At 43.8% G+C, this 25,996-nt stretch overlaps 2 protein-coding genes across 4 annotated transcripts in view; both read left to right on the forward strand.

The window, feature by feature from the left end:
* Window positions 1-11,822, forward strand: part of LOC309540647 (uncharacterized protein) — a 45,350-nt gene extending 33,528 nt beyond the window's left edge. The window contains exons 18-20 of the mRNA XM_082237665.1: window positions 1,582-1,705; window positions 8,280-8,370; window positions 9,252-11,822. Of these exons, the coding sequence (XP_082093791.1) occupies window positions 1,582-1,705; window positions 8,280-8,370; window positions 9,252-9,326 (290 nt within the window). The 3' untranslated portion in view covers window positions 9,327-11,822. The remainder of the gene's footprint in view (window positions 1-1,581; window positions 1,706-8,279; window positions 8,371-9,251) is intronic.
* Window positions 11,823-14,064: 2,242 nt separating this feature from the next.
* Window positions 14,065-25,014, forward strand: LRAT (lecithin retinol acyltransferase). Of its 3 annotated transcripts, none has more exons than XM_082237761.1 (3): window positions 14,065-15,195; window positions 20,173-20,862; window positions 24,353-25,014. In XM_082237761.1, the coding sequence occupies exons 2-3, from the start codon at window positions 20,266-20,268 to the stop codon at window positions 24,503-24,505; spliced, it is 750 nt and encodes a 249-aa protein (XP_082093887.1). In that variant the 5' UTR covers window positions 14,065-15,195; window positions 20,173-20,265; the 3' UTR covers window positions 24,506-25,014. The 3 variants fall into 3 exon arrangements, with proteins under 3 accessions (XP_082093887.1, XP_082093886.1, XP_082093888.1); XM_082237760.1 differs by lacking the exon at window positions 14,065-15,195 and adding an exon at window positions 18,032-18,373; XM_082237762.1 differs by lacking the exon at window positions 14,065-15,195 and adding an exon at window positions 18,509-18,753.
* Window positions 25,015-25,996: the final 982 nt, after the last annotated feature.

The following is a 25,996-nucleotide window of genomic DNA, read 5'->3' on the forward strand; positions in this document are numbered from 1 at the left end:
CACATTGAGAATATGCTTAACCTTCATACATTATTGCAAGGATAACTGATGCTGAAGCAGTAGAACAAAATTTTAAACATTTCATGCATTCAAAATAATGCTTTGACAGTGTTCCACCCCTTTGTCCCACTTTGTATATGTGCGTTTCAAACTTGAAGAGCTTATTAAAATCACTGTCAATACAACTAAGTTCCCATCTGCCAAAGAGAAACACAATCAATGAATTATTGTTAAGCTTTGAGGATTTTACCCTTGTATATGTTGTTCATTTATCACAAGTCAGTGGAAAGAGATGCAGGAAGCAATATACAGTAACTTAAGACTGAGTTTATTTCATATAAAACTAGACCTCAATTTTTTAAAATCTAGATCTTCCCCCAATAAGCTATATGGATTTATCATCTACATCCTTTACTTGGAATTTTTTCTTACTTCCTACTGATGCTTTGTTTGGCTGTCATGTTGATCTTGCTTTTTTAAAAAAATAGTTTGTAGTTGTTTTATCACATCTTTGTACTTCTATTGTAAGCTGTCATGGGACTGTTTTGGAAAAGGTGAGATATAAATATTTGAATTTATTTTAAAAATGTGTCACCAGATGCAAAGATTATACAGCAGAAAACAAACACACCTTTACCTTACTTTTTATTATTAGTATACCAGCAAGGACAGCTCATCAAACATGAAACAACAGCTGAGAGGAAGAAAGACCTCCCATAGAAAATGCATTTATTTTTAGCCCTGCAAGGCTGTTGGTTTGAGAAAAAACTTGGAATGGAATGGGGTTTTTTTATGATAGTTTTGCCATAAAACAGTACGTGGCTGGTGTTGTTTTCGGGCCCAATACACTCATACCTTGGTTGTTGAACACCGTGGTACTCGTACATTTTGGCTCCTGAACGATCGAAACCTGGAAGTGAGTGTTCCAGTTTTCCAACGTTCTTTTGGAAGCTGAATGTCTGATGTGGCTTCCGCTATTGTTTCCGGCACGCCTGTGTAATTGTGAGCCACTCGGAAGCCGCACCTTGGTTTCTGAATGTTTCAGAAGTTGAATGGACTTCCGGAACGCATTGCGTTCGAAAACCAAGGTACAACTGTACTGGATCTCATGGAGAAGGTCAAAGGTTACAGAACCATGGATAGCATCAAGTGAGCCACTTGCTCTGACAAAGATTGAGAACAGACCAAGCCTTTTAAAGCAAGCACACCCCTTCAGGACCATAAAGGGCCAACCCTCTGGCCTGAATATGTGCACTTCCTGTTCCATAGCCTCCATCTTGGTGTCTCCCTGTGATGCTGGACTAGTGTTGTAAATAAAAATATGGAGGCATTGGATGGCTCTGGGGAAAGTTACTGTACTTTTGAGAGTTCCAGCTCTGGCCATTGAGATATGGGAGATTCTTTGGGGGTGGGGCTTATGTTCTGCAGGCTCAGTTGTCTCCTGCTGTCCAGCAGCACACTCAGAGCCCTGCACCTGGTCTGTCTCCTTAACTGAAGAGACTGCAGCCTCTGACTCCTAGTCTTGCTGGAGGCTAGACTCTGACGTCATAACAGTTGCGTTCTTCTTGTGTGCAACAACAGGTGTAGTAGCTCGACATCCACTGTACTATCCATACCTCAAGAAAGCACTAACTGCTCAGACTATAGAAGGGTATTTCCAACATCTTTTAGAGAAGGAACAGTCTGAAGAGAGCTCGGTCACAAGGTATGTGCTTTTTCAGATTAAAATATTCATGCAGTGTGGCTTGAAGAAACTGTTTTGTCATATTCTTAGATTACTAGAAAATATTCACATTTGAAATAGGCTTCAAATGTTATTCTAGGCAAAAGTCCAGCGGAGAACATTGGACACACATAAATGTTCCCACTGAAGGGTTGATTCAATATCACAAGTAGAAAAATGGATTTTGGGGCTCCACTGAGCTGCTTCATTTGAACAGGGAAAGTATGGAAGAGGTTGAGATATTAAGGCATGCCTGAAGTTGACTTAATATCTTGGTTTGCTCCAAAGCAGTGAAATAAAGTTTCCTGTTCAGATGAAATGGAAACCTATCATTAATAGAGAACTTCCTGGTTTGTTTACTCTAGTTGAGAAGAGGCTGTGGGAATGACCAAAAGGTTTGTTTACATCTTGGCTTAATAGACCAAGATAGGATCAAGTGTATGTCTGACAACAGTTTGAGACAAAGAGTATTTGTGTCATTTAAAAGCAAACACCATCCTGAAAAAAGGGAAAGGAAATGAAAATGGAGGGCAGAGGAAAAAGTGTGAATTGGGCCACTCAAGCCTTTGACAGCTCATTGTAAGTATCCCAAAAGAGGGATAGGAATTGAAGTTGAGGAGATGCCTCTCCCATCCCCTGCCTCCAGCTATATGGTACTCAGGTTTGGGGCCAACAGTCCTCTAGTGCTATTTAGCAGAATGGGGAAAATCTTCTGCATGGATATGGGAGGAAACAGAGCAGAGAGGTGACTTGACAGCCATGAACAGGAGCACTGCAACATTGGTATATAATGTATCTGGAGGACAGTGACAAGAATGATAGGGAGGAGACACATGATCAAACCAGTGAGCAAGATCATTCATCTAAACCCTGGTCTTTCTCTTTACCTTTCCATCTTAATTAAATTATAAGATTTCTTGTCACAGCATCTAGCACACTATGACACCTAACAAATGTTTCATCGTCATAGTAATAGGACTAGTTGTACTGGTAGTTCAGTCTTACAGTGTCTACTCTGTTAATACTAATGGCATAAATGATGCATCTGTCTCATGCCTTGGGCTCATTTCTGTGTTGAACCAAATCCTGTACGTATGCAGAATGTGACTTCTTACTTGAGTTCAGAGAGGAATTGATAACAATCTCTGTTCCTTTGACTCATCATAAATCAGATAATTTATGATGTTAAATATAAAACCACCCAGCCTCTTACTAGGAATGGAAACAACAATAATTCACAGCGAGTAAATGGCCATAAGGTAACAGAAATTCTACCAAAGTTTTCCATTGTGATACCTCAAGATCCTGTAGAAATAAGTTATTATTTACTGATATTTAAATTAGATGCTAAGGAACTGGATTAAACTAAATTGTACTAACGGAAGACAAGTTGCACTAGCACAATGGGACTTTCCCCTTTCTCCCACTGTGCACCCTTGTACCCTCCCCAAAGGCGTTTAGGGGGTGGTCGAGAGAATCCCCAGAACAGCTGGCAGGATGAGAAGAGGGGAGGTCATTCTGTCTGGCAGACAAATATGCTTGTACTGATGGAATAATCGCCTTGGAATTCCACCTTAAATATTTTTGTTTCCAAACTCCCAAGTCATTGTCCTTCAAATGGTTGTTACAATGCTGTTTACAGTGGAAGCAAGATGAGAAATGACTCTGGAATGTCCTCTGATCTTAACTTAAAGGTAAAAGTAAAGGATCCCTGACAGTTAAGTCCAGTTGCAGACGACTCTGGGGTTGCGGTGCTCATCTCGCTTTACTGGCCGAGGGAGCCAACATTTGTCCGCAGACAGTTTTTCCAGGTCATGTGGCCAGCATGACCAAGCCGCTTCTGGCAAAACCAGAGCAGCATACAGAAACACCATTTACCTTCCTGCCGGAGCGGTACCTGTTTCTCTACTTGCACTTTGACGTGCTTTCGAACTGCTAGGAAACTTAGGAAGGCTTTTAATTAAGGCCTTCCAGCTTGTGACATTTGCTGTGGGATTTCCAAGAAATGATTCGATTGTTCTGTCGCATTTTTTTTCTTTCGGGGGCAAACTGAAGAACAACATTTTTTTATCAACCTTAAAATCTTCATGATTATGCGGTCTTCTGCAAAGGTTAAGTTCATAGCACTTGTGTTCTCTGAAGGCTAGAGAATAGTTATCTTATTCACTGAGCAATGCTATGGACCATGAGCTAACTGTGCCATTTTTGCATTGTGAACAGATATTTGCTTCGTGAAAACGTGTGCTCAGGCCACTATTGAAGTTTTTGGCTTAATCAAATTTCTTTGATTAATCAAATCATAGGCATTTAGTTTGCTGTGTATTTTTAAGGATGTGATAACAGAATAATGTGAACACAGGGTGAAAAGCGACCAGTGAGAAGAAAGAACACTTTTGTGTTGCCCTTGAGGAGGATTAGAAGGAATTATACTCACATGCTTTTAAGATCTGAAGGCTTCTTACTGGACTGACAAAATTTGTTTGCCTATGGGAACAAAAGCAAACAAGCTTTCCATTGAAAAGAAAATGACACATAATTTTGAATAGCAATTTGAGAAGGAAAACCATATTCTTGCATTTTAATAGCTCTATTTCTCTTTTGTATACTATCTGACAAATGAGCACAATTGTTATGATGCCATTTCTGTAGAAATTACTACAAAATGTAACTTCCTGTTTCTGTTCCAGTGAGGACTTCAGATGAGTACAATTGTTTAGTACTATTTCTGTAGAAATCATTACAAAGTTTAACTTTCTGTTTTTGTGCCATTGAGGACTTCAGACAGAAAGATTTAACGCTGCAATTCTGTACTCACTTACCTGGGAGTAAGCATAATGAACTCCAGTGGTCCATACTTCTGAGCAGAGATTGCCTAGAATTGCCCAGTTAAAATAGAACTTAAATGAGCGTTAACTTGATAATACTCGTATATAGCTATCTTTTATCTTTTACATTAAAAATTATATATAGCTTATTTTATTTAACACCCCCAACAGATCTTGTTCCCCCATTTGGTATTTTTTTTAGTGGGGGAACACCAAAGCCACTCTGAATTCTCAAAGAACACAAATCCCTGTGTGTTTCCAGCTCCAACAGAAGACTGCCATGCTGTTGCTCCCTTTCACAGACACATACCGTATTTTTTGCACCATAAGACGCACCTGACCATAAGATGCACCTAGTTTTTAGAGGGCGAATACAAGAAAAAAAAATTCTTTAAAGGGAGCGCTAAGCAGTCTGTATGCATCCCAGGCTCTGCTCAGCGCTCCCTTTCACGAGCCGCGTGGAGCGTGTGTGCGGCACTTGCAGGCTTCTCCCTCCTCAGGGAAAAGCCCTCCAGAGCTGCACACACGCTCCGCGCGGCTCTTGCGGGCTTTTCTGGGAGGTGGGGCAAGGGACTGAGGGGCTGCCCTCTGTCCCTTCCCCCACCTCCCGCAAAAGCCAGGGATAGCCGTGCGAAGCCTCCTCAGGGCAGTGGAATGAAGGCTCCCAGTGCCCTGAAGAGGCTTCACGTGGCTAAGCCAGAAGCTAGAACAGCGAGAGGGAGTGATGTGCATGATCCCTCTCACTGTTCTGGCTTCTGGGATAGCCACGCAGCCTGCATTTGCTCCATAAGACGCACACACATTTCAGCTTAATTTTTAAGAGGGAAAAAGTGTGTCTTATAGAGCAAAAAATACGGTACCTTCCTGGCATTACCTCCAACAATTGGGGGGGGGGGGTGAGCTGAGCCCTGATTCCAAAAACTTCTCCCCTTCCATTCAGAGACACCTCTTTGGCAAAAGTAGGTGTGTACCAACCCCTCTGCCAGATCCATCAAGGTAATAGGATCTAGAAGGATTGCTAAAGCATAGCTATCTGCTTACCAGATGTCAGCCTCACAATCTGGGGATCCTTCAGGCGGCATCCAGACTAACCTCCCAGATTTACAGCAACACATTGTCATCTTCCCTGAACTCCCAGAGAACAGTACAATACACATCTTCTGCATGTATTTTGATGATTAGCGAATTGTTTGTAGAAGCTCATTGCAGCCCCTCATACAGAGTCAGAGTCATTCCACCTGCCCCAGGCAGCTTAATCACACCCTAACTGAGAATGTTAGTGAAGCTCTACCTCTCTTTTAATCAGAACCAGTGAGGCAAGTGAAGGTCCTGTGTGAGTGTCTGGAGGTGGTTGGAGGATGGATGGGGGCTAATGGATTGAGGGTGAATCCTGATGGGACAGAAGTACTCTTCTTTGGGGACGGGGTGGGCTGGTGTGGAAGAATCCCTGGTCCTGAATGGGGTAACTGTGCCCCTGAAGGACCATGTGCGCAGCCTGGGAGTCATTTTGGACTCACAGCTGTCCATGGAGGCGCAGGTCAATTTTGTGTCCAGGGCAGCTGCCTACCAGCTCCATCTGGTACGCAGGCTGAGACCCTACCTGCCCGCAGAGTGTCTTGCCAGAGTGGTGCATGCTCTAGTTATCTCCCACTTGGACTACTGCAACGCGCTCTATGTGGGGCTACCTTTGAAGGAGACCCAGAAACTGCAATTAATCCAGAATGTGGCAGCTAGACTGGTGACTGGGAGTGGCTGCCGAGACCACATAACACCGGTTCTGAGAGATCTGCATTGGCTCCCAGTATGTTTCTGAGCATGATTCAAAGTGTTGGTGCTGACCTTTAAAGCCCTAAACGGCCTCGGTTCTGTATACCTGAAGGAGCGTCTCCACCCCCATCGTTCAGCCTGGACACGGAGATCCAGCGCCGAGGGCCTTCTGGTGGTTCCCTCATTGTGAGAAGTGAGGCTACAGGGAACCAGACAGAGGGCCTTCTCAGTAGTGGCGCCCGCCCTGTGGAACACCCTCCCATCAGATGTCAAAGAGATAAACAACTACCTGACATTCAGAAGACATCTTAAGGCAGCCCTGTTCAGGGAAGTTTTTAATATTTAACGCTGTATTGTGTTTTTAAGATTCGGTTGGGAGTCGCCCAGAGTGGCTGGTGAAACCCAGCCAGATAGGCGGGTAATAATTAATAAATTATTATTATTATATAAGTGGCACCAAGTCTGAAAGCACATTAGAGGAGCCCCATTTCAGTCATGACTTGCATCCCATCTTAGTCAAGCTTGGGAGCAGCCTGCTAGCTAGAGTGGAACTGCTCTTTGGAGGGAAGACTTCTCTAAACTTTGCTCCGTACATGGAGCTGATCCTCAGCATTGTTTTTAGGTTCTTCAGGGGGCTGTCCCAAGCAAGATGGGGAAAGTAGGAAAGTTGCATTCTACAGGCAAAACTCCACTCACATTTCATCTTAGCATATATTTGGAATTGATATTTTCACCCAGATTATAACAGTTCATTATATATGGGGGGACGGGACATGTAGAAAAGCAAAGTTTGCTCCATTAAAAAACTTAGGGAATTGTATTGGTACCAACCAAGATGTCACAAAATAGTGACAAGGGGAGAGGAACAACAACAACAACAACAACAACAACAACAACAACAACAGTATGCTGGATGTTGGCCAGGCAGGTCAAATATGCTCATCAGGGCTCTCCCCAAGCCACACACCCCACCAGCCCTGCTTTGTATGCTACTTGATTGGTTTTGCCTAGCCTTGAATTCTGGTAATGCTTCTTCCTTGCTTGATGGAGGATAGAGAGGTATTTGTAAAGAAACTAACCTACTATACAAGGTAAAATTCACACTAGTTTCTTTGCTCGCTTTTGCCTCAGTTTCATGATGGAGATTACAGAGTGTCTCTGATCAGTCTCTGTTAGGAGCTACAGGTATTAAATAATATTATTTATTATTCATGCTGGGATAAAGAAACAATGTCTGGAACCCATTTTTAAAAATTATATCGTCCAACAGTAACCCAGATCTGCCCCATGCCTTCAGTGGCTTAACCCTGGGTTCCTGATTAGTCAGAGAGCTGAAATAAAGAAAAGCATGGCATTCTGTATGTTAGCAAATCTGGAGATCAGTTATAGCAAATTGTGTGGTAATCTTAGTGGTAGGACAGGATATAACCTTCAAAATGCAAAGTTCCTCTTCAGGTGGTAGGAATGTAGCTTCTTATGGATGCTTCTGCCATGAATGGTTTGCTTCTATAGTCACTAAGGCAGCTAAAAAAGCACGGTCATGTTGGTCCATGAGAAGTCCATGAGAAGAAGGAAGAAACCCTCCAGAATTGGGGTATGACTAGCAAACAATCATCACTTGCCAAAGAATTTCAGGAAGTTTGGATACTAAACATTATGTTAGCTTTTACATTGGAAATAAACTTTCTAGACTGTTGTATTGGAAATAAACTTTCCAGACTGTTGTAGTCTGCTAGTTTTATAAACATAGCAATAAAAGGAAATGGTCTGCCTTATGCACAAACTTGTTAAAATAGGTCAGCTCCTTGAAGTCATCTTCCTTAAATGTGCATCATTTCACTTACTCACGTGTTTAGTTTCTAAATCCAAGTTTTGTAATCCATGATCAGGCCCAGTATGATTTCTTAAGAAGTGTGATTAAATTGTAAGCTGGTGAAGCAGACAGCTATATTTTATTTTTCCAGATATGAAATGCCAGGAATACATGGATTAAACTTCGTTCTGAAAAATGCCCTGGGTGGCGGTGGCACTGCATCTCTGAGAAGTGACCCACAAGTAGGTGTCTTTTTCCAAAGGGGTTACTGAGTTGGTCTGTTGCAGCAAATCAAAAGGGTCTTTTGCCCCTTACAAGATTGATAGATGTATTGTGGCATAAACATTCCTGGATTAGAGCCCTCTTTATTGTAAATGGGATGGGGAGGCGGGGTTCATTAAATGTATACCACAATACGTCTGTTACAGTGCAAACCTATATATGTCTACTAAGAAGTAAGCCCTTTAATGTGGCTTACTACCAAATTAGTGGATATAGGATTGCAGCCTTAGGCTTTAAGGTGGCACAAGACACAGAACTCAAGCAATTTGTTTTCTCCCCGCCCCTTACATTCCTTTTAACAAACTGTGATAGATTAACCAGCCATTACCTGCTGAGATGTTAATGTCCTGAAGTTACCAATTCTAGCTCTAAGATGGTATTCAACTAAGTTTTACTCACAGTAGAGCTGCTGAAATTAATAAGCTAGGACTGTTGATTTCAATGGGTCTATTCCGAGGAATACTTAGTTGAATTCCACCCCTGGAGTTCAGAGGGTTACCCTGTGACTTGTCATGTTCCACCCCATTTATGTGTTGGCCTCTGCAAACAGCTTCTGGGGACAGCCTCATGTTCTCTTGTATCTTGGCTTCCCTTTCTATAGAGACTCATATGGTGCAATCCTGCACATACATTCTCAGGCAGAAATCACACATGTTTGGGGCCATGAGGTAATTGAATAGAAAGTGCCAAACTGAAATAGTTTGCAGCATGAGGAAGGGAGTTGCTGTTCAAAAGGGGGAGGGTCACTAGGGAGACAAATTTGGGGTCCCCCCTTGTTTGAATAAGAAATTACCTTTGTTGCTGCATAAAGTGATATATATTTATTTATTTGCTTTCACAGGGCAAGGCGTATGGGCAGATGCTGTTGGACTTCCAGATTAAAAATGTTCCAGATTTAAAATCTTTGATAGAATAACAAATCTTTGGCCTCATTCAGTTTTCAAACAACGTCAAACACATATCAACCCAGAAGCACATGCTTCATTCAAAAATCAAGAAACCACCGAAACGTTTTGGTGGCAATTATCAGTTAAAATGTTCAGCTAACGCCTATGCACAGATAAGGAAATGTTCTGAGTAATGCCAGATTTGTTGCTTTGAAAGTGACTGGTATTTCCTGTCTAGTGCATTGGATGAAGAGCCTATTTATTTCCTGTTAATATAATTAAGCAATAAATTTTGTAATATCTTTCTGAGAGATAACCACTGTTCCCCTCCCCCCAAAAATGCATGTCCTTCACTGCTTTCTAGTACAGCAGCAGCTCCAGCAGCACTGTAATATAGAGTTTGCTACCATTAAATCATTGCTGTTTGTTTGCAGATAGATGCTACTTTATGGGATCCAGGAATTGTTATTGCCACAGTCTGCAGGAGGTCTAATTATACTAGCAACTCAGAAACACATGATTTTTAATGCTTGCTCAGTCTTGTTTGCTTCTTTCGTCTTTCATGGTTACTGAAACTTAGCTTCTAGATTAGCACTGCTTTCATTGGAGGCTTCCAAATTGCTATTTGGATTTAAAAACAAAACATGTGTTGTGTCCCAGCCTTCCCCAACCTACTTCCCTCCAGATGTTTTGAACTACAGCTCTCATCGGCCTTAGCCAGCATAGTTCCATGGTAAATGGATCAGGGAGGATGGGTTTTTTTATCCAAAACATCTGGAAAGAACCAGGTTGGAAAAGGCTTGGCTTCAAAATGTTGCACCAGTGGTTCAAAGTGTGTTCAGTGTGCAACCAGTTGGGTACGTATATTCAGTAAGTGGTGTAGTATGTATTTTAAGTCAACGTGCAGCAAGATAAATGATACATTGTACAACTAATGAAGAACCACTCTGGATTCCTCGAGATGCTGTTGAGCCATTCCACACTCTTGAATTGGTTTCCCAGTTGGTCAGGAAGAGGCAATTGAAAGGAAGGTAATCAGGCAAGACGAGCAATTTGAAGTTCCAGTGATTGCACACCCATTGGGAGTTAAAACTTCATGAGACAAGGTAGAAGCTGGAGTCTCCCCCTGAATGCACTTTAATGTAAGTTTTATTAACAATGGCAAAGATCCAAAGAACTGATTTAGATCAGCTTAAGGATGGGGGGCAAGCCGGGTGATATTTTGTATCCCACCTCCTTTAATAGAATCATAGTGTTGGAAGGGACCCCAAGAGTCATCTAGTCCAACCCTTTGCAATGCAGGAATCTCGAGTAAATCACACATGAACGCTGGCCATCCAACCTCCAAGGAAGGAGAGTCCACCACCTCTCATAGAAGTCTGCTCCACTGTCAAACAGCTCTTACTGTCACAGAGTTCTTCCTGATGTATAATCGGAATCTCCTTCTTGTAACTTGAAGCCATTAGTTTGGATCCTAGCCTGCATCTTTCGTGTGACAGCCCTCTAGATATTTAAAGCAAGCACACCACCATGCCATGTCACAAGCTGCTTTTGAAACTCCTCCCTTGCTTTGTCATGGCGAGGTTGGGTGGGTGGACAAAACTGAAGACCCATAAATACAAGCAAGGCCTTGGACTCCTCGGGCATGTCGAACTAGTAGCTTGGTTCTTTGGATGTTGGCTAATGAACTTGAAGGTCACATTTGATGGCTGGTACAATGTGTTAAAAAGATACTACCTCCAGATAAGTCCACATGGGGACAGACCCTGAATACTGGCAAGTGGTTGCTTATCCTACTTGTACAAACTATCGCCTTTAGCTAGGGATGGGGAACCTGGGGGCCTCCTGATATTGCTGAACTGTATATCCCATTATGCCTAACTGTTGGCCATGCTGGCTGAGGCTGATGATGTCCAGTAATGTCTGGAAGGCCACAGGTTTCCCTTCCCTGCCTTAACCTTTATTTGGAATTGACCAACCATTAGCTTAGAGTAGTCTGTGCTAACCTGGTGCAGTGTAGGTGTTTTGGACTACAACTCCCATCAGCAACAGGTTGACATGGGCTGGTTAAGAGTCCAGGCATCAGAAATCCTGATCCATTCATTCTGTAGTACAGTGAAGATTGGTATACAGTACATGCTTCACTGAAAATGACAGTACAATTTTTTATTTTGAATTTTTTAATTTTATTTTTAGAATTATTATTTGTAGCTGTTAAGTGCTTGATTTTTTTTTATATATATAACACTAGTTTGGACTATGTTAACTTTTCCAGAACCTTGTAGACACATATTAAATTCAAGACCTGTACACAGATTTTGCACATTTGTTCCTCCGGAACAGCATACAAGCCACTGTTTATCAAGATTACATTTGAATATGTTGATCGGACTTTGGACTTGACATTGAGGCTTCTGTACAGAACTAATAAAAGTAGGGAGTACACCCGGGTGTAGTCCCATCTTCATTACTGAAAAGTGGTACACATAATTTTAGTGTTAAATAAATGTTAAATGGAATCAGCAGTTTTGTTGTGTCTCCCTTTCTATCTTTCTTCTCGTCTGTTGACTTTCTCTAGGCTCATCGTAATATAATGATTTCCCAAGAAGCAGCAATCTAACGTATTCCAACTTTATCTCATTATATAGTCACAGAAAGGTAAAGGTAACGGTACCCCTGACCATTAGGTCCAGTCGTGGACGACTCTGGGGTTGCGGCGCTCATCTCGCTTTATTGGCCGAGGGAGCCAGCATACAGCTTCCGGGTCATGTGACTAGCATGACTAAGCCTCTTCAGGCGAACCAGAGCAGCACACAGAAACGCCATTTACCTTCCTGCTGGAGCAGTACCTATGTATCTACATGCACTTTGATGTGCTTTCAAACTGCTAGGTTGGCAGGAGGAGGGACGGAGCAACAGGAGCTCACTCAGTGGCGGGTATTCGAACCTCTGACCTTCTGATCAGCAAGCCCTAGGCTCTGTGGTTTAACCCACAGCGCCACCCACATCCCTATCACAGAAAGGTAGTTGCGCCTTGGATGATGAGGCAGACTTTTGTGATATTTTCTGTTGCAAAGAGACTCAGCTTGCTACATGATTTAAATTTTGTTTTCACTTTCTTATCTGGATAAAGGTTGATAGTTAAATCAGCAGGGGCAGGCAACTTTATTCAGTAGGCATTGATCCACCTGGCAAGGAGGATGCTTCTGAAAAAGGAAAAAAACAGCTGCTAGAGGTTGGTATGGAGAACCAGTAGGTGTAGCAGAGCTTAACTTCACCCTGCCAGTTGTTTTCTCCTTGAAATCACACTCCACCCAGCTGCTTTCCCTCTTCAGGTAGAAGTACTAGCATCTTTTTTCCCTGCAAAAGGAAAAGCCATGCTGGGGTTCGGGCCCTTTTGTGTGGAAAAAGAACTGTCTTGGAAGGAGGTATGCATCTCCTGCCTATTTGCTGCCTCTCCACTCATAATTGCAGTCTCCATAAGTTTCTTTTCATTTTTTAAAAAATAGAAGAAAGATACACAAAACTATACATGATTAATAGTTTAACCCTAAGACTTCTGCAAAACATCATATCTCATGTCCCCTACCACACACACACCAAAAAGCAGATAAACAGTTAATACTGTATAATATTTCTGTTTGTGACCCATCTTAACAAGGACCAGACCTCTGGGAAATTCATTTTGTGCAGAGAATGGGAAGTGGCTAGCTGCATTAATTTAAAGTCCATTAGTCAATTATACATTTAAAAAGTCAGTCAGTCATCTGTAGTATCCTTTTGTGTATGAACTGACTGCTCTGCCTCTGGTGTGCTGCCACCAAATGATTCCTCCCTTCCAGCAGCTCTCCTGTGAATAGGACTCCAGTTTGTAGGAAAGCTGTGTGTGGCTATCGGCAGCATGCATAAGGGTTCAAATACATTGGACCTTTATAGTGCGATCCTATATGTCTTTCCTTAGGGATGCGGGTGGTGCTGTGGGTTAAACCACAGAGCCTAGGACTTGCCGATCAGAAGGTCGGCGGTTTGAATCCCCGCAGTGGGGTGAGCTCCCATTGCTCGGTCCCTGCTCCTGCCAACCTAGCAGTTTGAAAGCACGTCAAAGTGCAAGTAGATAAATAGGCACCGCTCCGGCGGGAAGGTAAACGGCGTTTCTGTGCGCTGCTCTGGTTTGCCAGAAGCGGCTTAGTCATGCTGGCCACATGACCTGGAAGCTGTACGCTGGCTCCCTCGGCCAATAGAGCGAGATGAGCGCCGCAACCCCAGAATCGGCCACGACTGGACCTAATGGTCAGGGATCCCTTTACCTTTATATGTCTTTCTAGGAATGGTTTCAGTTCAGTTTGATTTTCCAAGTGAGTTTAGGATTGCAGCCTTAGCATAGTTAGTAAGGACAGTCAGTTCTAAATCAGATTTTCCAAAAAGTTACTGAGCGATGATACAAAGGTGATGATTAGTCAGGAAGTTGGCAGAAAATTCACACATGGTTAAGTGAAAATAGTGCAGAAGAGGGAATTTCAGAAAGCATAGTTTGCAAGTCAAGTGCAGGTACCCTGCCCTCCTTTCTATCTGAACACCCTGAAGTGAATTCCAAAGTATTTTTAATGACCCCCCACTCCCTGAAAATAGAAAATTATTTTTGCAAATAAAACTATGGGGAAGGAAGAAAGGAATGTAACCAGCCTCATATAACTAGCATGCTTTAGTCTAATTAATGCATGAAGGGGTTAAGACCATAGCATAAGCTGTGACCCATGCAAGAGCACAGTACCCCAAAACGTGCATTTTTGGGTGCCACAATCTTAGGTGTTTTTTGGGCACTGTGCTCTCGTGTCTATATTTTCTGTAGCACATTTTAATGGAGAAAGTGTATTTAAAATCTGGTTCTGATTCACTGTTCCAGCAAAATTTTGCAGTGCATGGTATTGAGACTGTGTGGATATAACTCATACAACCCTATGTTTACTCAAAAGTAAGACCACTTTAGTGTGGGCCTGCTCGCAGGTAAGTGCACATTGCATCCTTACAGTGCTATCCTAAACATGACTACTCAGCAGTAAATTGCAGTGAGGTCAATGGGGCTTACCATTAGGTGGGTGGATCGCAGCCTTTGTGAGTCACTGGTTGAGCTGTGATGTTAATCCCTAGAATGAGTATTTCAGATTTACATACTGTAGAACTGTAATGCAAATTTAGGCTATATTTTAGTTCTGACAGATTTGTGTCCATATGACGCTTTTCTTTTCAAAAATAATGTGTAGCAACATATTTGTTGCTGCAGCTGAAATACACACACACTTTCCTATTTTGTTATTCTGATTCTAGTTACTGAATATGGAGCAAAGTCATTCTTAATTGTTCAGTTTCAAAACGCCTTTGTTCATGGCTTCCAAGGGTACCGTAGAAAATAGTTATTTAAAGTTTACTCAACTTGTTTCAAAGGTATTTAGTTTTGTCCTTCGTTTAACAGGAAATTAGTTGTATGTGAATGATAGCCAACTAAGTAATGGATTAGACCCATGGAAATCACTGAAATTAATTTAAACTCTGTAATTTCAATGGGTCTATTCTATGACTTAATTCTTTTGCCTTTTATGAAAGTTAGAGAAGGTCCTTGATAAAGGGTGATGTCTATAGTATGCCCTCTATAACATCCGTGAATGTTCTCTGCTTCTTTCCACACACCCGCACCCCATTTTGAAATATATATTTAAACTAATTACTGTTGCTTTCTGCATCTGAAGCTCCTAACAACACAAGGACAGTGAAGCGTTAATTTCAGAGAGTGGCTGAGTATACAGCTGAATTTTCTGGAGCTGCAGTCAGCATGGGATCAATGCATAGCTTTTCAAGAAAATGCAACACTCCCCCCCCCCATCCCTGCTAATGAGCAGCCAGGTAAGGTGAAACTGTTGTTTCCCCAGCTTGTTAGTGGAAGTAGTAAGAAAAGGGACGCTAGTTTTTTCATACATTCCTTTTGAGATTCACCCAAGCAATCAAGGCTTTTGGCCAGAAACCTAAATAGCATCTCTGGTTTCATGGGCCATTTCCTCTCTGGATTTATCTGTAATGTACCCCTTCATTTGGGGGGATTAAGATTAAATGGCACTGGAAAATAAAACAAAGGCTGCCTCTGTCTAAACAAGGAGTGAAACATCCTGGAAACATATTTTTGCACACTAAGAACCAACACTTAGCTCTCTCTCCACCTGACTTCCAGCTCAAGTTCCCACTGGCAATACTACAGTGAGTTCATCTGAGGGTGTGTGTGTGTGTGTGTGTGTGTGTGTGAGAGAGAGAGAGAGAGAGAGAGAGAGAGAGAGAGAGAGAGAGAGAGTAGCTATGCAGCCAAGACTAAAAGGCAACAATTACAGATAGGTAGCCGTGTTGGTCTGCCATAGTCAAAATAAAAAAATTCCTTCCAGTAGCACCTTAAAGACCAACTAAGTTAGTTCTTGGTATGAGCTTTCGTGTGCATGCACACTTCTTCAGATACCTATCTGAAGTGGTATCTGAAGAAGTGTGCATGCACACGAAAGCTCATACCAAAAACTAACTTAGTTGGTCTTTAAGGTGCTACTGGAAGGAATTTTTTTTATTTTAAAAGGCAACAAGTTCTCAAAACCACAAATCTAAAAGAAAGAGAAGCAGAAGATTCACTTAAGATAAGTGTCATGTAAGGGTTCCTAGTTGCGTGGCGAGTTCCCGCCCCCCACCAGGATAAATAAAGACACGAGACACCATAATATAAGGTTAATTGGGCGAATTAGGCCACAACTTTATTGAATTCATGAATGAGAGGCATTGGCTTAGGCATTGGTCCTAACGACTATCCGGCTCCAGCCCATTTGCTGGAGACACGGGGAAGGGTTAACACTATATCGGGGGAGTCTCCCGCCGAGGCACGTCGACTAGGAGCTCCCCTGGGTCACCGCTCTGGGGCGTGCCTTTGGCCCTCACCTCCATAGGCTTCAGATAGGGCCACGTCCCCCGGAGTCCTTTAACGGACCACCCTTCGCTCACTGGGGGGAGGTGATGGCGTTCCTCCCCCCCACATCCTCTTAACCCCTTCTTACCAATGCCTACCACCAATGCCGAGAAGTTGTGACGAGTTGCTACGAGGTAGGCGAAAAACCAAAAGGCTAGAAATTGCCAATTGGGAAAAATTCCTACCATGCCCCTTGCGGCGACAGACCGGAGTCCATAGCAAAGTCAAAGACCTACCTAAAGCCCACTTGGAGGGAGGGAGGGTGGGAAAACGTGAGGGCTAGCCGGCGAAAAGAGGGAGAGCCCCCTCAGCACCGGCCCTAAATAGGACAGGCCTCGCCCCCCCCAGCCAGCTGGTTGGCTGGCTGGGGGGGGGGCAGGCCCGGCCGGGATTCCCCTGCTCTCGCGGGGGCTGCAACCAGCCCCCGCTCATGTGGGGTGGGCGTGAAGCCCGCAACCCCACCTCCTGGGCAAGCCGGAAGTGGCTTTGTGGAACAGAGTGGAGATCTGGGCCATTTCCTTCTTAATTCCACATGGATCATCTGAAATAGATTTCTACAGTAGCCCTTCAGGGCCTGAGGCTCGCATTATAGCATTTGTTAAATTACAAAATCCACATTAGGGCAACATCCTTCTTAGGTCGACCAAGATGTTACAAAATAGTGCACAAGTTTGTGAATTCCCGGGATCTCTACATAAGGGTAGATGCTGGAGCCACAGATGGAGTCTGCATTTAGGCACAACTTTAAGATGGTATGTAGGAGGCAACTGGCAGTCAGCTGAAAGGAGTCTGTTAGGTGCTTTGCAGTTTCCAGATTGCACCCAGGAAGAAAAACTAACACCCTCCCTTTTTGGTAAACATGAAACAATCTTTCTCTTCAGCTGTTGCATTGGCAATCCTAAAATGTAACCTGGGAACATCTCGGAAGGGCTACAGCCTATGTGCTTTAAATGTATGTTGTGGTGGTGTGACCAAGGACAGGTAAGCCAAGCGCCCATCAAGGGGAGAAGTTCATAACCAGGACAGGAATGTAAGAGCAGCCCTTCTGTTGCTTATCTCCACTATCAATGAAAACGAGCTGAAACAATTGCGCGGGAGAATTCTCATTTTGCAAACAACTGATGCTGAATATAGCATGCCGTCACTGCTTGGCTCTAATTCCCCCACCGCACCCCTTTCCCCCATTGTTTTCCCTTCACAACTGATGCCCCCGGCATTCTCCGCCCCCGGAATTTGAATGGGTGGGGATGGAGGGAGAAGTCTTGCTCATTTTCTTTGTTAGTTTAATATGCTTCCTCAATTAAAAGATTAACAATAGCAGGCAAGCTTCTGCCACCGCTGTCAGATCTCTTGCAACATACAGCCCGGAGGAGAGTGCCAGGTGTGTAGCGCTCTTCCATCCAAGAAACGCATCCCAGGTGCTCTTGGGGGTGTTCCAAGCGTGTGTCCAATTCAGTCGGTAGAGCGTGAGACTTTTAATTTCAGGGTCGTGGGTTCGAGTCCCACGTTGGGCAAAAGAGTCCTGCATTGCAGGGGGCTGGGCTAGATGACCCTCATGGCCCCTTCCAAATACGATTCTGTGACACTGGCTGCGAGTTCCTTCCTGGTAACTCTGGTTAGGGAAGCCAGAGGTCCTGAGGTGCGCCTCCCTCCCTCCCCGCCCCCGCCGATCCTGCCGCGCCACCAGGGAGGTCCTTAGGCAGCGCTGCCTGCCCGGGCGGGGAAGGAAACTCGTCCTGTCAAGGCCCATCGGGATCCGTTGCATAGTTTGGGCAAAGGGACTAAAAGAGAAACGGCTCCACGCCTCTCTCCCGTTCGGTCCCAGCGGCGCTTTGAGAGAAGAGGGGAAAGGGGGAGCTCTCGCTTCTTCTAAGCGCAAGGCGAGAGAGATCCGCCCCCTTTCCCCGGGGCCCCGCCCTCTCCCCCTTCCAGCGGCCGCTTTTCTGCCTCTCCGGATCCGGAGTGCCGGGGGGCGAAACACACACACACAAAAGTGAGTCTGGCAGGGGCCGCTAGAAAAGAGAATGGCGGGTTGCGCGGGGGAGTAGCCTCCCCCGCTCCGGCTGTCAAGCCCTTGTCGCCTTCCAGGTAAGATGAATGGCCCCCCCATCAATCATGCTTCGCAGATTCCGCTGGGCTACCGAGCACAGTAGCCTTCGACAGGGGCCGGGGGGGGGGAGTAGGGGAGAAGTAGCTCGAGGGGCTTGGGGTGGGTGTTGAGTTGAGGCTTTTGTTTGCTGGGCTTGACTCCTCCGCATAATGGATTAGCAGAGAATCAATCTTAACCGCGAGGCACGGCTGGCTCCTTCGGCGCGTCTCTCTGGCTTCCCCGGCTGGGGCAGCCCAGCTAGCCTGCCGCAGGCAGACAAGCCGCCGAAGAGTCTCGTGGCACCTCGAGGCTGGCGCAGTTGTCGTGCCAGATGCTTTCGTGGAACGAAGCCCACGTCATCAGTTATCCTCACTTGCAGGTACGCGCGCGCGCACACAAACACACACACACACACACGGTGGGGGAAGGCAGTGTAAACAGTGGCGTCAGAGGGAAAGGAAATGCGGAAAGTTAAAACGGGGATATCCATACATGAATAGATGTGTGAAGTGCAAGATTAATACCCCCCCTTCCCCAAAGCCAGCCAACAGTTATTTAATTTTTTCGTTTGAGCAGAAATACTGGCCCATTCTGAAAGGGGGGAAATGACTTTTAGAGGATCACTTGCTTTTCTCCCATCACTCTGCTTCTCCATCACTACAGTTTCTTTAGCACCTTCCTTCTGAGAACCCTGCAAGTACCTCCAGGGTGCATGAAAAGATTAGCTGGGGGTGGGGTGGTGGAAAGGGTTTGCCCATGCTTTTGCTTTTTGTCATAACAGAAATGTATACCTTCCCCAATTCTGTACAGATCTTGTTGCCTCTCTAAAAGTTAAAATAAAATAAGGATACATTACAATTCTGGGGGAAACCAAACCACTTCCCAAACTTCTGCCAAGCAGAAACCACACTTGACAAAAGCCCTATATGTTGCATTGGAACTTGATGCTATCTTACCTGGAAACTATGTGGAAAGGTATGCTTTGAACAGTCACATAGGAAATGCAAACAAATGAACTTCCATCATGGCATTTGGTCTCTCACTATCTTGCAAATTCAGATATATATTTTTAAATGTTAAGTACCAAGCTGAGTTCATGTATATGTCAAAAATGAATCCCTTTCATCAGTAAGCAGATCTCTGTATCTTTCAATCAGTACATGTATAAACTCGGATCCAATTTGCATGGCATACAACAAAAAACCTTTCACTTAGATGTACCTATCAACATTTTCCTAACACTGACGACATGCAAGGTTTGAAAACCCATTCCTATTGGTTGCAGTGGCCATTACTTAAAAATAAGACTGCAAACACATGTGCAAGGAAATAAAGCCCACTGAGCACAGTGGGGCTCACTTTCATGTAAGCATCTATACAATTAAAAGTCTGCAGTTCTAATATTTACTTGGAAATAATTTCAGGGTACCATAAGTATGCAGCCTTGTAACCCAAACCCCTGCATATTTGGAAGAAAGTCTTACCAAGTTCAGTGACAACTTACTCCAAAATAAGTGTATGTTGCAGCTTTTGTGTCTCAGTCTCCCAGGATGGGCTCATTAGTCATAATCTATCACAATCTGAATCGAATGCCTAATGATTGCATTGGTACTTACATCATTCTAGGCTTTCAAGCTGTTCAGTCACTAAGTGCTTGCATTCTGATAAGTACATGGTCTAGACTAGGTGATTTTGTATGTGTGTCTGCCCATTCTATATACTGAATGCATAATTGGGACTCTTGTAAAATGTTTCTGAAAGAGTCACTTTCTGAGTAGAGGTCTATTTCACTCCACAGTAACCACCCACTTGCCTATCTGCCAATCCAAACTGATGCTGGTTGTGGGACAGCCCCTCTTGCCATGATAAAAAGGCAAGATGCTGAAGCTGAATGAATCAGGAGCAGCTGCAGCCGCAGAATAAGAGTAAGATCAGCATCATGAAAAACCCCATGTATGAAATAGCATCCCTGCTACTGGAGAAGTTTCTGCTGCTTGCCAACTTCAAACTTCTCGGTGTGGGCTCTGGTGCAGAGGAAGAAGAGAAGAAGAAACGATGCTGTTATTATGATACCACCTATTTCAAGCCGGGGGATTTGCTGGAGGTGCCCCGAACACTCTTCATTCATTTTGGCATCTACCTGGGGGATAACCGGGTGGCTCACCTTATGCCAGATATCCTGCCTGCTCTCACCAACGACCAGAAACAGATCCAGAAGGTGGTGACTAACAAGAGACTCATCTTTGGTGTCATCACTAAAATGGCCAGGATCCGTGTGGACACAGTGGAAGACTTTGCCTATGGAGGCTCTATTCTGGTAAACCACATGGACAAACTCTTCAAGAACAACGTCCTTCGTGATGAAGAGGTGGTCTGCAGAGCAGAAAAGCTGGTGGGTGCCACTGAATACAGCTTGCTGTGGAACAACTGTGAACATTTTGTGACCTTCTGCAGATATGGTTCTCCAGTCAGCTTCCAGACTGAGAAGGTAAACTACCACTGTACAAATCTAGCCAAGCAACCTGGCTAAAGGATTCTGAGTCCTTGCTTTGAGAGCACAAAGGGACAATTGCACAGTGGCTTATCTTTATGGGACTCCCGTGTTGTGCATTTATAACCTATTTCTATAAGCATTTCTCACTTGCACTTTCCTTCCCCCAGAACATAAAGTAAGCTGCATGAGTTGAGGGTGTTTCATTTTTGGTTCAGTCTTGTGCCTTTAACTATTAGTAACCAACTGTGTTCCAAAATCTCTAACAATCCATAAAAAGCTATATAGTGCCTTTTACGTTAGTGGTAAGATTCAAGTCCAAGCTTTCCTTACCTGTCCCAACAAGACTGCTATCCAAACACTTAATGTATCTCTGAGCCAGAATAAACAAATAAACAAAAACAAAACTGTCCAGCCATTCCATCGTCTGGGAACAGGGCAGTGTGAGCTGATGCTGCCAAGGAAGTATAGAGATCCTCCTGTAGCACTGGCTATTCAGTTTTCCTGTCTGAAAGCAAACCTGGGCAGAGAGCTATTCAATTCCCAAAAGATTTTAACTAGAGCCTTTTCTGTTGAAGAGAAATGCTCATCTTCCCATTGCTCCTAAGGAATGAATTTATTATTATTATTATTATTATTATTATTATTATTATTATTATTATTCAGCTCAGGATTTGACTACACTTACAGTCCTTTTAAATTTTGTTTCTTGCAAGTCAAAAGTGGGAAGTCATTGTTTTAACATTTCACCTGCCTCTCTTAGATCCAAGCTCAGACCTCTCGCAAGGGCCCACTAATCTAAATAGAATTTAGCCTTAGACTGCTGACAGAATGCTAGATTTGGTATTTTGAGTACTTTCTACCTAGTGACAATGGTGCTGGTTGCAGGAATTGCTATATAGTGTATATATTTCCTCCCGCTTTCCCCCCTAATGAAATGGTGATTCCCCGAAAGGCTTACAGTTCAAGGCTGTTGCAGATTCTGGCTTTTTAATACTCATGCAGAAATGGATAGGGCTAAGGGGTGCCGCATGCAACACTGGCCTCTGTCCCTCTTTCCTTCCCTCCCTTCTCTTATGCCCTCTTGCGTCTCTGCCTCCCAAAGGCTTGCACAGCTGTTCGTTCCAGCAGCCCTGGCTACAAGCTCCCCAGGTGAATGGTGTCTTTGCGGCTGGCCAGGGGGTACTTCCCACACCCCCATGGGGCAGTGTGATGAGGCACCTCTCTTTGGGGTGGGTGGGGCAGCTCAGAGACCAGGGGCAGCAGCTGCCTGGAAGACTCCGAAGGAGAGGAGAGGGGAGAGAAGGTTGAGGGAACACTCCACAAAGGAGGGTGTTTGAAAAAGGGTGAGAGGCTGCCAGCTCTGCAGGCCAGGGGTGACCTAACTGGGCTCCTGAGCCCCAATGGCGTGCCGCAGAAAGAATGTAGTTGGTCAAGCGAGCAGTGGACTCAAAAGGGTTGAAAACCTGTGGGCTAAGGTATGTCCTTTCCTTTTCCACTCTCATCTTTACTGTGTGAAAACTTCTGATTCATTGGATTGGCTGCTATCTAAAAGCAGAGCATGCAAAACAGCCATCTGAAGCACAGCACATCCTCTGCAGAACTTGAGTTCAGTCCCGGTTTGCTGAATGTATGTTTTAGTCAGCATTTATTTCATATTGTTGAGGGTGGCCCTATGTGAACCTTCCATCTCAAGCTTAACAGTGTTAAGGAAATAGGTCTCTCTTCATATGGGACAGCTGGGTACAGGGAGTGAAAACGAACACTGGTTTAGGTTGTACACTGTGTACTGTTCCAACAGGCAGGGGTTTGGCATTGCAAAAGTAAAAAAAAAGTTCATCTTTCCATCAGAGGGTAAACACAGGATATTTTTGGTGTGGTTTAGCAAACATCTAAATGTGATGCCCTGAAATTCAAGGTTATGATTCTCCTTTGTAGCTGGGGATGGTGGTACTAAGAGCAGAGCTGATCTCTCCTCCACCATTCAAGAGAAATAAAGGTACATTGTGCAGAGACTAGGAGCAGTATTACCAGCAGCCCCAGGTTAGCTCAGAGGCGTGCTTTTACAAGCTGAACTTGATGAAGTCTGCAAAAGGAAGTACGTCAGATTTATTTAGGTACCAAGCAAATAATTTCTTGTAGTAGAGGCAGTGTTTCTGGGTGGCTAATTAGAATGGAACACATATTACCTTCTCTGTGCCCAATGCAGGCAGGAACAGAGCAAGGGCTATTTTGCTTTAATTTCTCTCTCTCTCTTAAAAATATTGAATCTGTGTGAAATGCCAATGAAGTCATTTAGGTTTGCCAGGTTTCTGACAGACAAAACCAGATTTTAATTGGTGTTACTGTTCAGCACTGTTAATCTAACAGAGTTTTTGTATAGTGCTTTATTACTCTAATAAATGTCTTGGCTGGAAAGAACTTGCAACTTTTAAACCCTTAAGGCTGCCTGGTTTGGTTTTTTAAAAAATAAAATTGGTATGTTTCCTTAAGAAGTAGGACAGCTAGTTCTGAAGCCTTCATTTGTTCATTTTAAATACACTTTAAAAACAACAGCCAACCCCAGCTATTCACTACTCTACGCCTCACTTGGATGTCACTGGTGGATTGGCACATTCTGAAGACTATTCTTTCCCCCTTTCTGTTCATTTCACTCCTGCCATCTCATCCCAATGCAATACTCTAGTAAATAGTAAATGTGCAGGTACCACAGTTCTGCTGTGATGATGGGGTAGTTGAGATGAGGGTGGCTAGAGAGTAAGCAGTCAAGGCATTATATACTTTCAGTCCATCAAAACCAACTTGCTAGAAAGCACTGAAATACCATCATGTAAAAGTTAGCAGAGAACTGAAACCGAATTCTAGCCAATGTCAACATGCAGTACATAACATAATTATCCAAATGGTTTTAGAAGCGCATACATCAACTGGAGAATTAGAAATTCATATGGATGGGAAGTGGGTTCCTGACCACTGGGGTGCCTACTCTTAACCTATTGTGTCTCTCTGTGGTCTCAGGTACAGCTGTTTCCCTGCCCTGCTGCCCTGAGATCTTGGAAGTTTTGAACCTGTGGCATTTTGCATGCAAATGATGTGCTCTTCCACAAAGCTATGAGTCCCCCCAAATAAACAAGGGTGCTTCAATATCCCTTGTAATATCACTGAGGATGTTGGGGTGCATCTCTTAGATCATGTGGCATAGTTGCTTCTAACAGCAAAACATTTTGGACTAGCCCTGCTAAATTTCAATTGAAAAATTAAATACTACGTAAGTCAGTTTGCTATATAACCTGGAAGGTGGTGTTCAACCAGGATTAGCTGGTCACTTTTTGGTGTGTTGCAGTAGCAATTCCCTGCATCAGCAGGAGGTTGAAGTACATGAGCTTTAAGGTCATTGCTAAATCTATGATTCCACGCATGCGTTTATTTCTCAACTGGAAGCAGCCCTTAATTTGCATTCTAAAAATTTCTGCTCTGATTTTTGCAGTTCTGTGAAACGGTGAAGATGATTATTCGGGACCAGAGAAGTGTTCTTGCTTCAGCACTGCTGGGACTGGTTTCTATACTCTGCCTGGGTCTGGCACCTTCTACTACCCTCCCTACCATCATTGTTCCATTCATTTTGTGGATGGCGGGTTAAAGGCACCCACAGAGCTTGTTAGAAGTTGTAAATAGAATGTACAATGTATTTATGAAAGCTCAAACACCTTTCCAACATTGTGTACAGAAGAAAAATGTGGCATCCAGTTGTGTAATGATTTTAAAGCATCATTGGCCAGAATATGTAATAGCTTACTGTGTAAGCCACTGGATTTTGTGAAAATCTTTCTAGAAGGCAAATTTAGCAATGGGTTCATGGGATTTACTCCCAAGCAAGCATTCCTAAACTGCATTCCTAAGCTCGAAAGTGAATTCTAATTAAATTTATAGGTCTAACTCCCAAGTAAATGTGCATAGGTTTGGACAATAAGGGTAATATGGGAAGAGGTGTCTTTCAGTGAAACAGGGTCTTAGAGTCCTTAGCTAGTTGAGAGGGGACAAATAGGGAATGAAAACAAGCTACTAACATTCAGCATCTCTTCCAGTTGTACTTTGAAGTCTGTTGTTTCTAAACCAAATGCAGTGGGAATAAAATAAGTCCAGATGTGTGTTTTTATTGTTGCATATTTAACAACTTCTGACTGGTTCACCTCTGCTTTTTTACATTTCTAATTTTAGACTCTGGGCTTTACAGGGGCCACCTCTTTAGATAGTAATGTGTATTACTTCACTTACTTCAAAGCCAGCCCTGCTGCGTTTGGGGGACCTCCTGCTCATTCTGCTGAGAGGGGCCCTGGACTTCTGTCCCAAAGTCCTGCCAGTGAGTTCTATAAAGTGGGAAGTTAATTCACCAAGAGGCTCTCCATTTAAATTACAAAACTGCCTCCCACCCTCCTGCCTGGATTTAAGGACTGTGAAAAAACTGCACCTTCCTAGACCTGTTATTAAATGTTATAAATCATGCCAGAAGTTTCTGAAGTGTAGAGACTAAAACAGTTTGGCTGGTACAAGTGGCTAACAAGCAAGCAAAAAAAGAGAGAAAGGCTGTGTTTTGAGGGAAGATGAAAGGAGACTGTCTTGCTCTTTAATCTTTTCTTGACAATGAGACCAATCGGGTTGGAAATCATGAAGCTGCTTTATGACAGCTAATGCACTGGGAAGTGGGACGCATGTGTCATCATTGTGTCCAGGGCTAGACCTGCCATTAGAAAGGGTGAAACAACCTGCGCCAGGCAGCAGATTTCAGGGTGCTGTAAAAAGTGTGGCAAATTGGCAGTTACTTCTACCGCAGTGCTGAGTACACTTATGTAGGAGCTACTACAGAGCTATTAAGAACAAAAAAGATCGCTTGCAGGGTCAGAGCACCTCCCCCCACAAGCAGGGCAGGAGGCACAAGAGGCCTCTGCCCTTGTTGATTCCTAGCAAGCTAGAGGCTGCTACTGATAGATGTCCGAGGAAACATGAATACTGTACAATTGGGTGGCATATTTGTTATGTTTTCAGCACCACTGGAGTGTGTGTGTGCTGGAATTTCTACCCCGCCCCCTAACCTGTCTTAAGCCATTTCTGATTGTTCCATGTGGGACAGAAG

This window comes from Podarcis vaucheri (genome assembly GCF_965113315.1).
Source record: "Podarcis vaucheri genome assembly, chromosome: 9".
NCBI lineage: Eukaryota > Metazoa > Chordata > Lepidosauria > Squamata > Lacertidae > Podarcis > Podarcis vaucheri.

Coding starts and splice junctions, on each gene's coding strand:
- LRAT (XM_082237761.1), top strand. CDS start 20,266: ATGAATCAGGAGCAGCTGCAGCCGCAGAATAAGAGTAAGATCAGCATC. Junction 20,863..24,352: donor TCAGCTTCCAGACTGAGAAG/GTAAACTACCAC, acceptor TGATTTTTGCAG/TTCTGTGAAACGGTGAAGAT.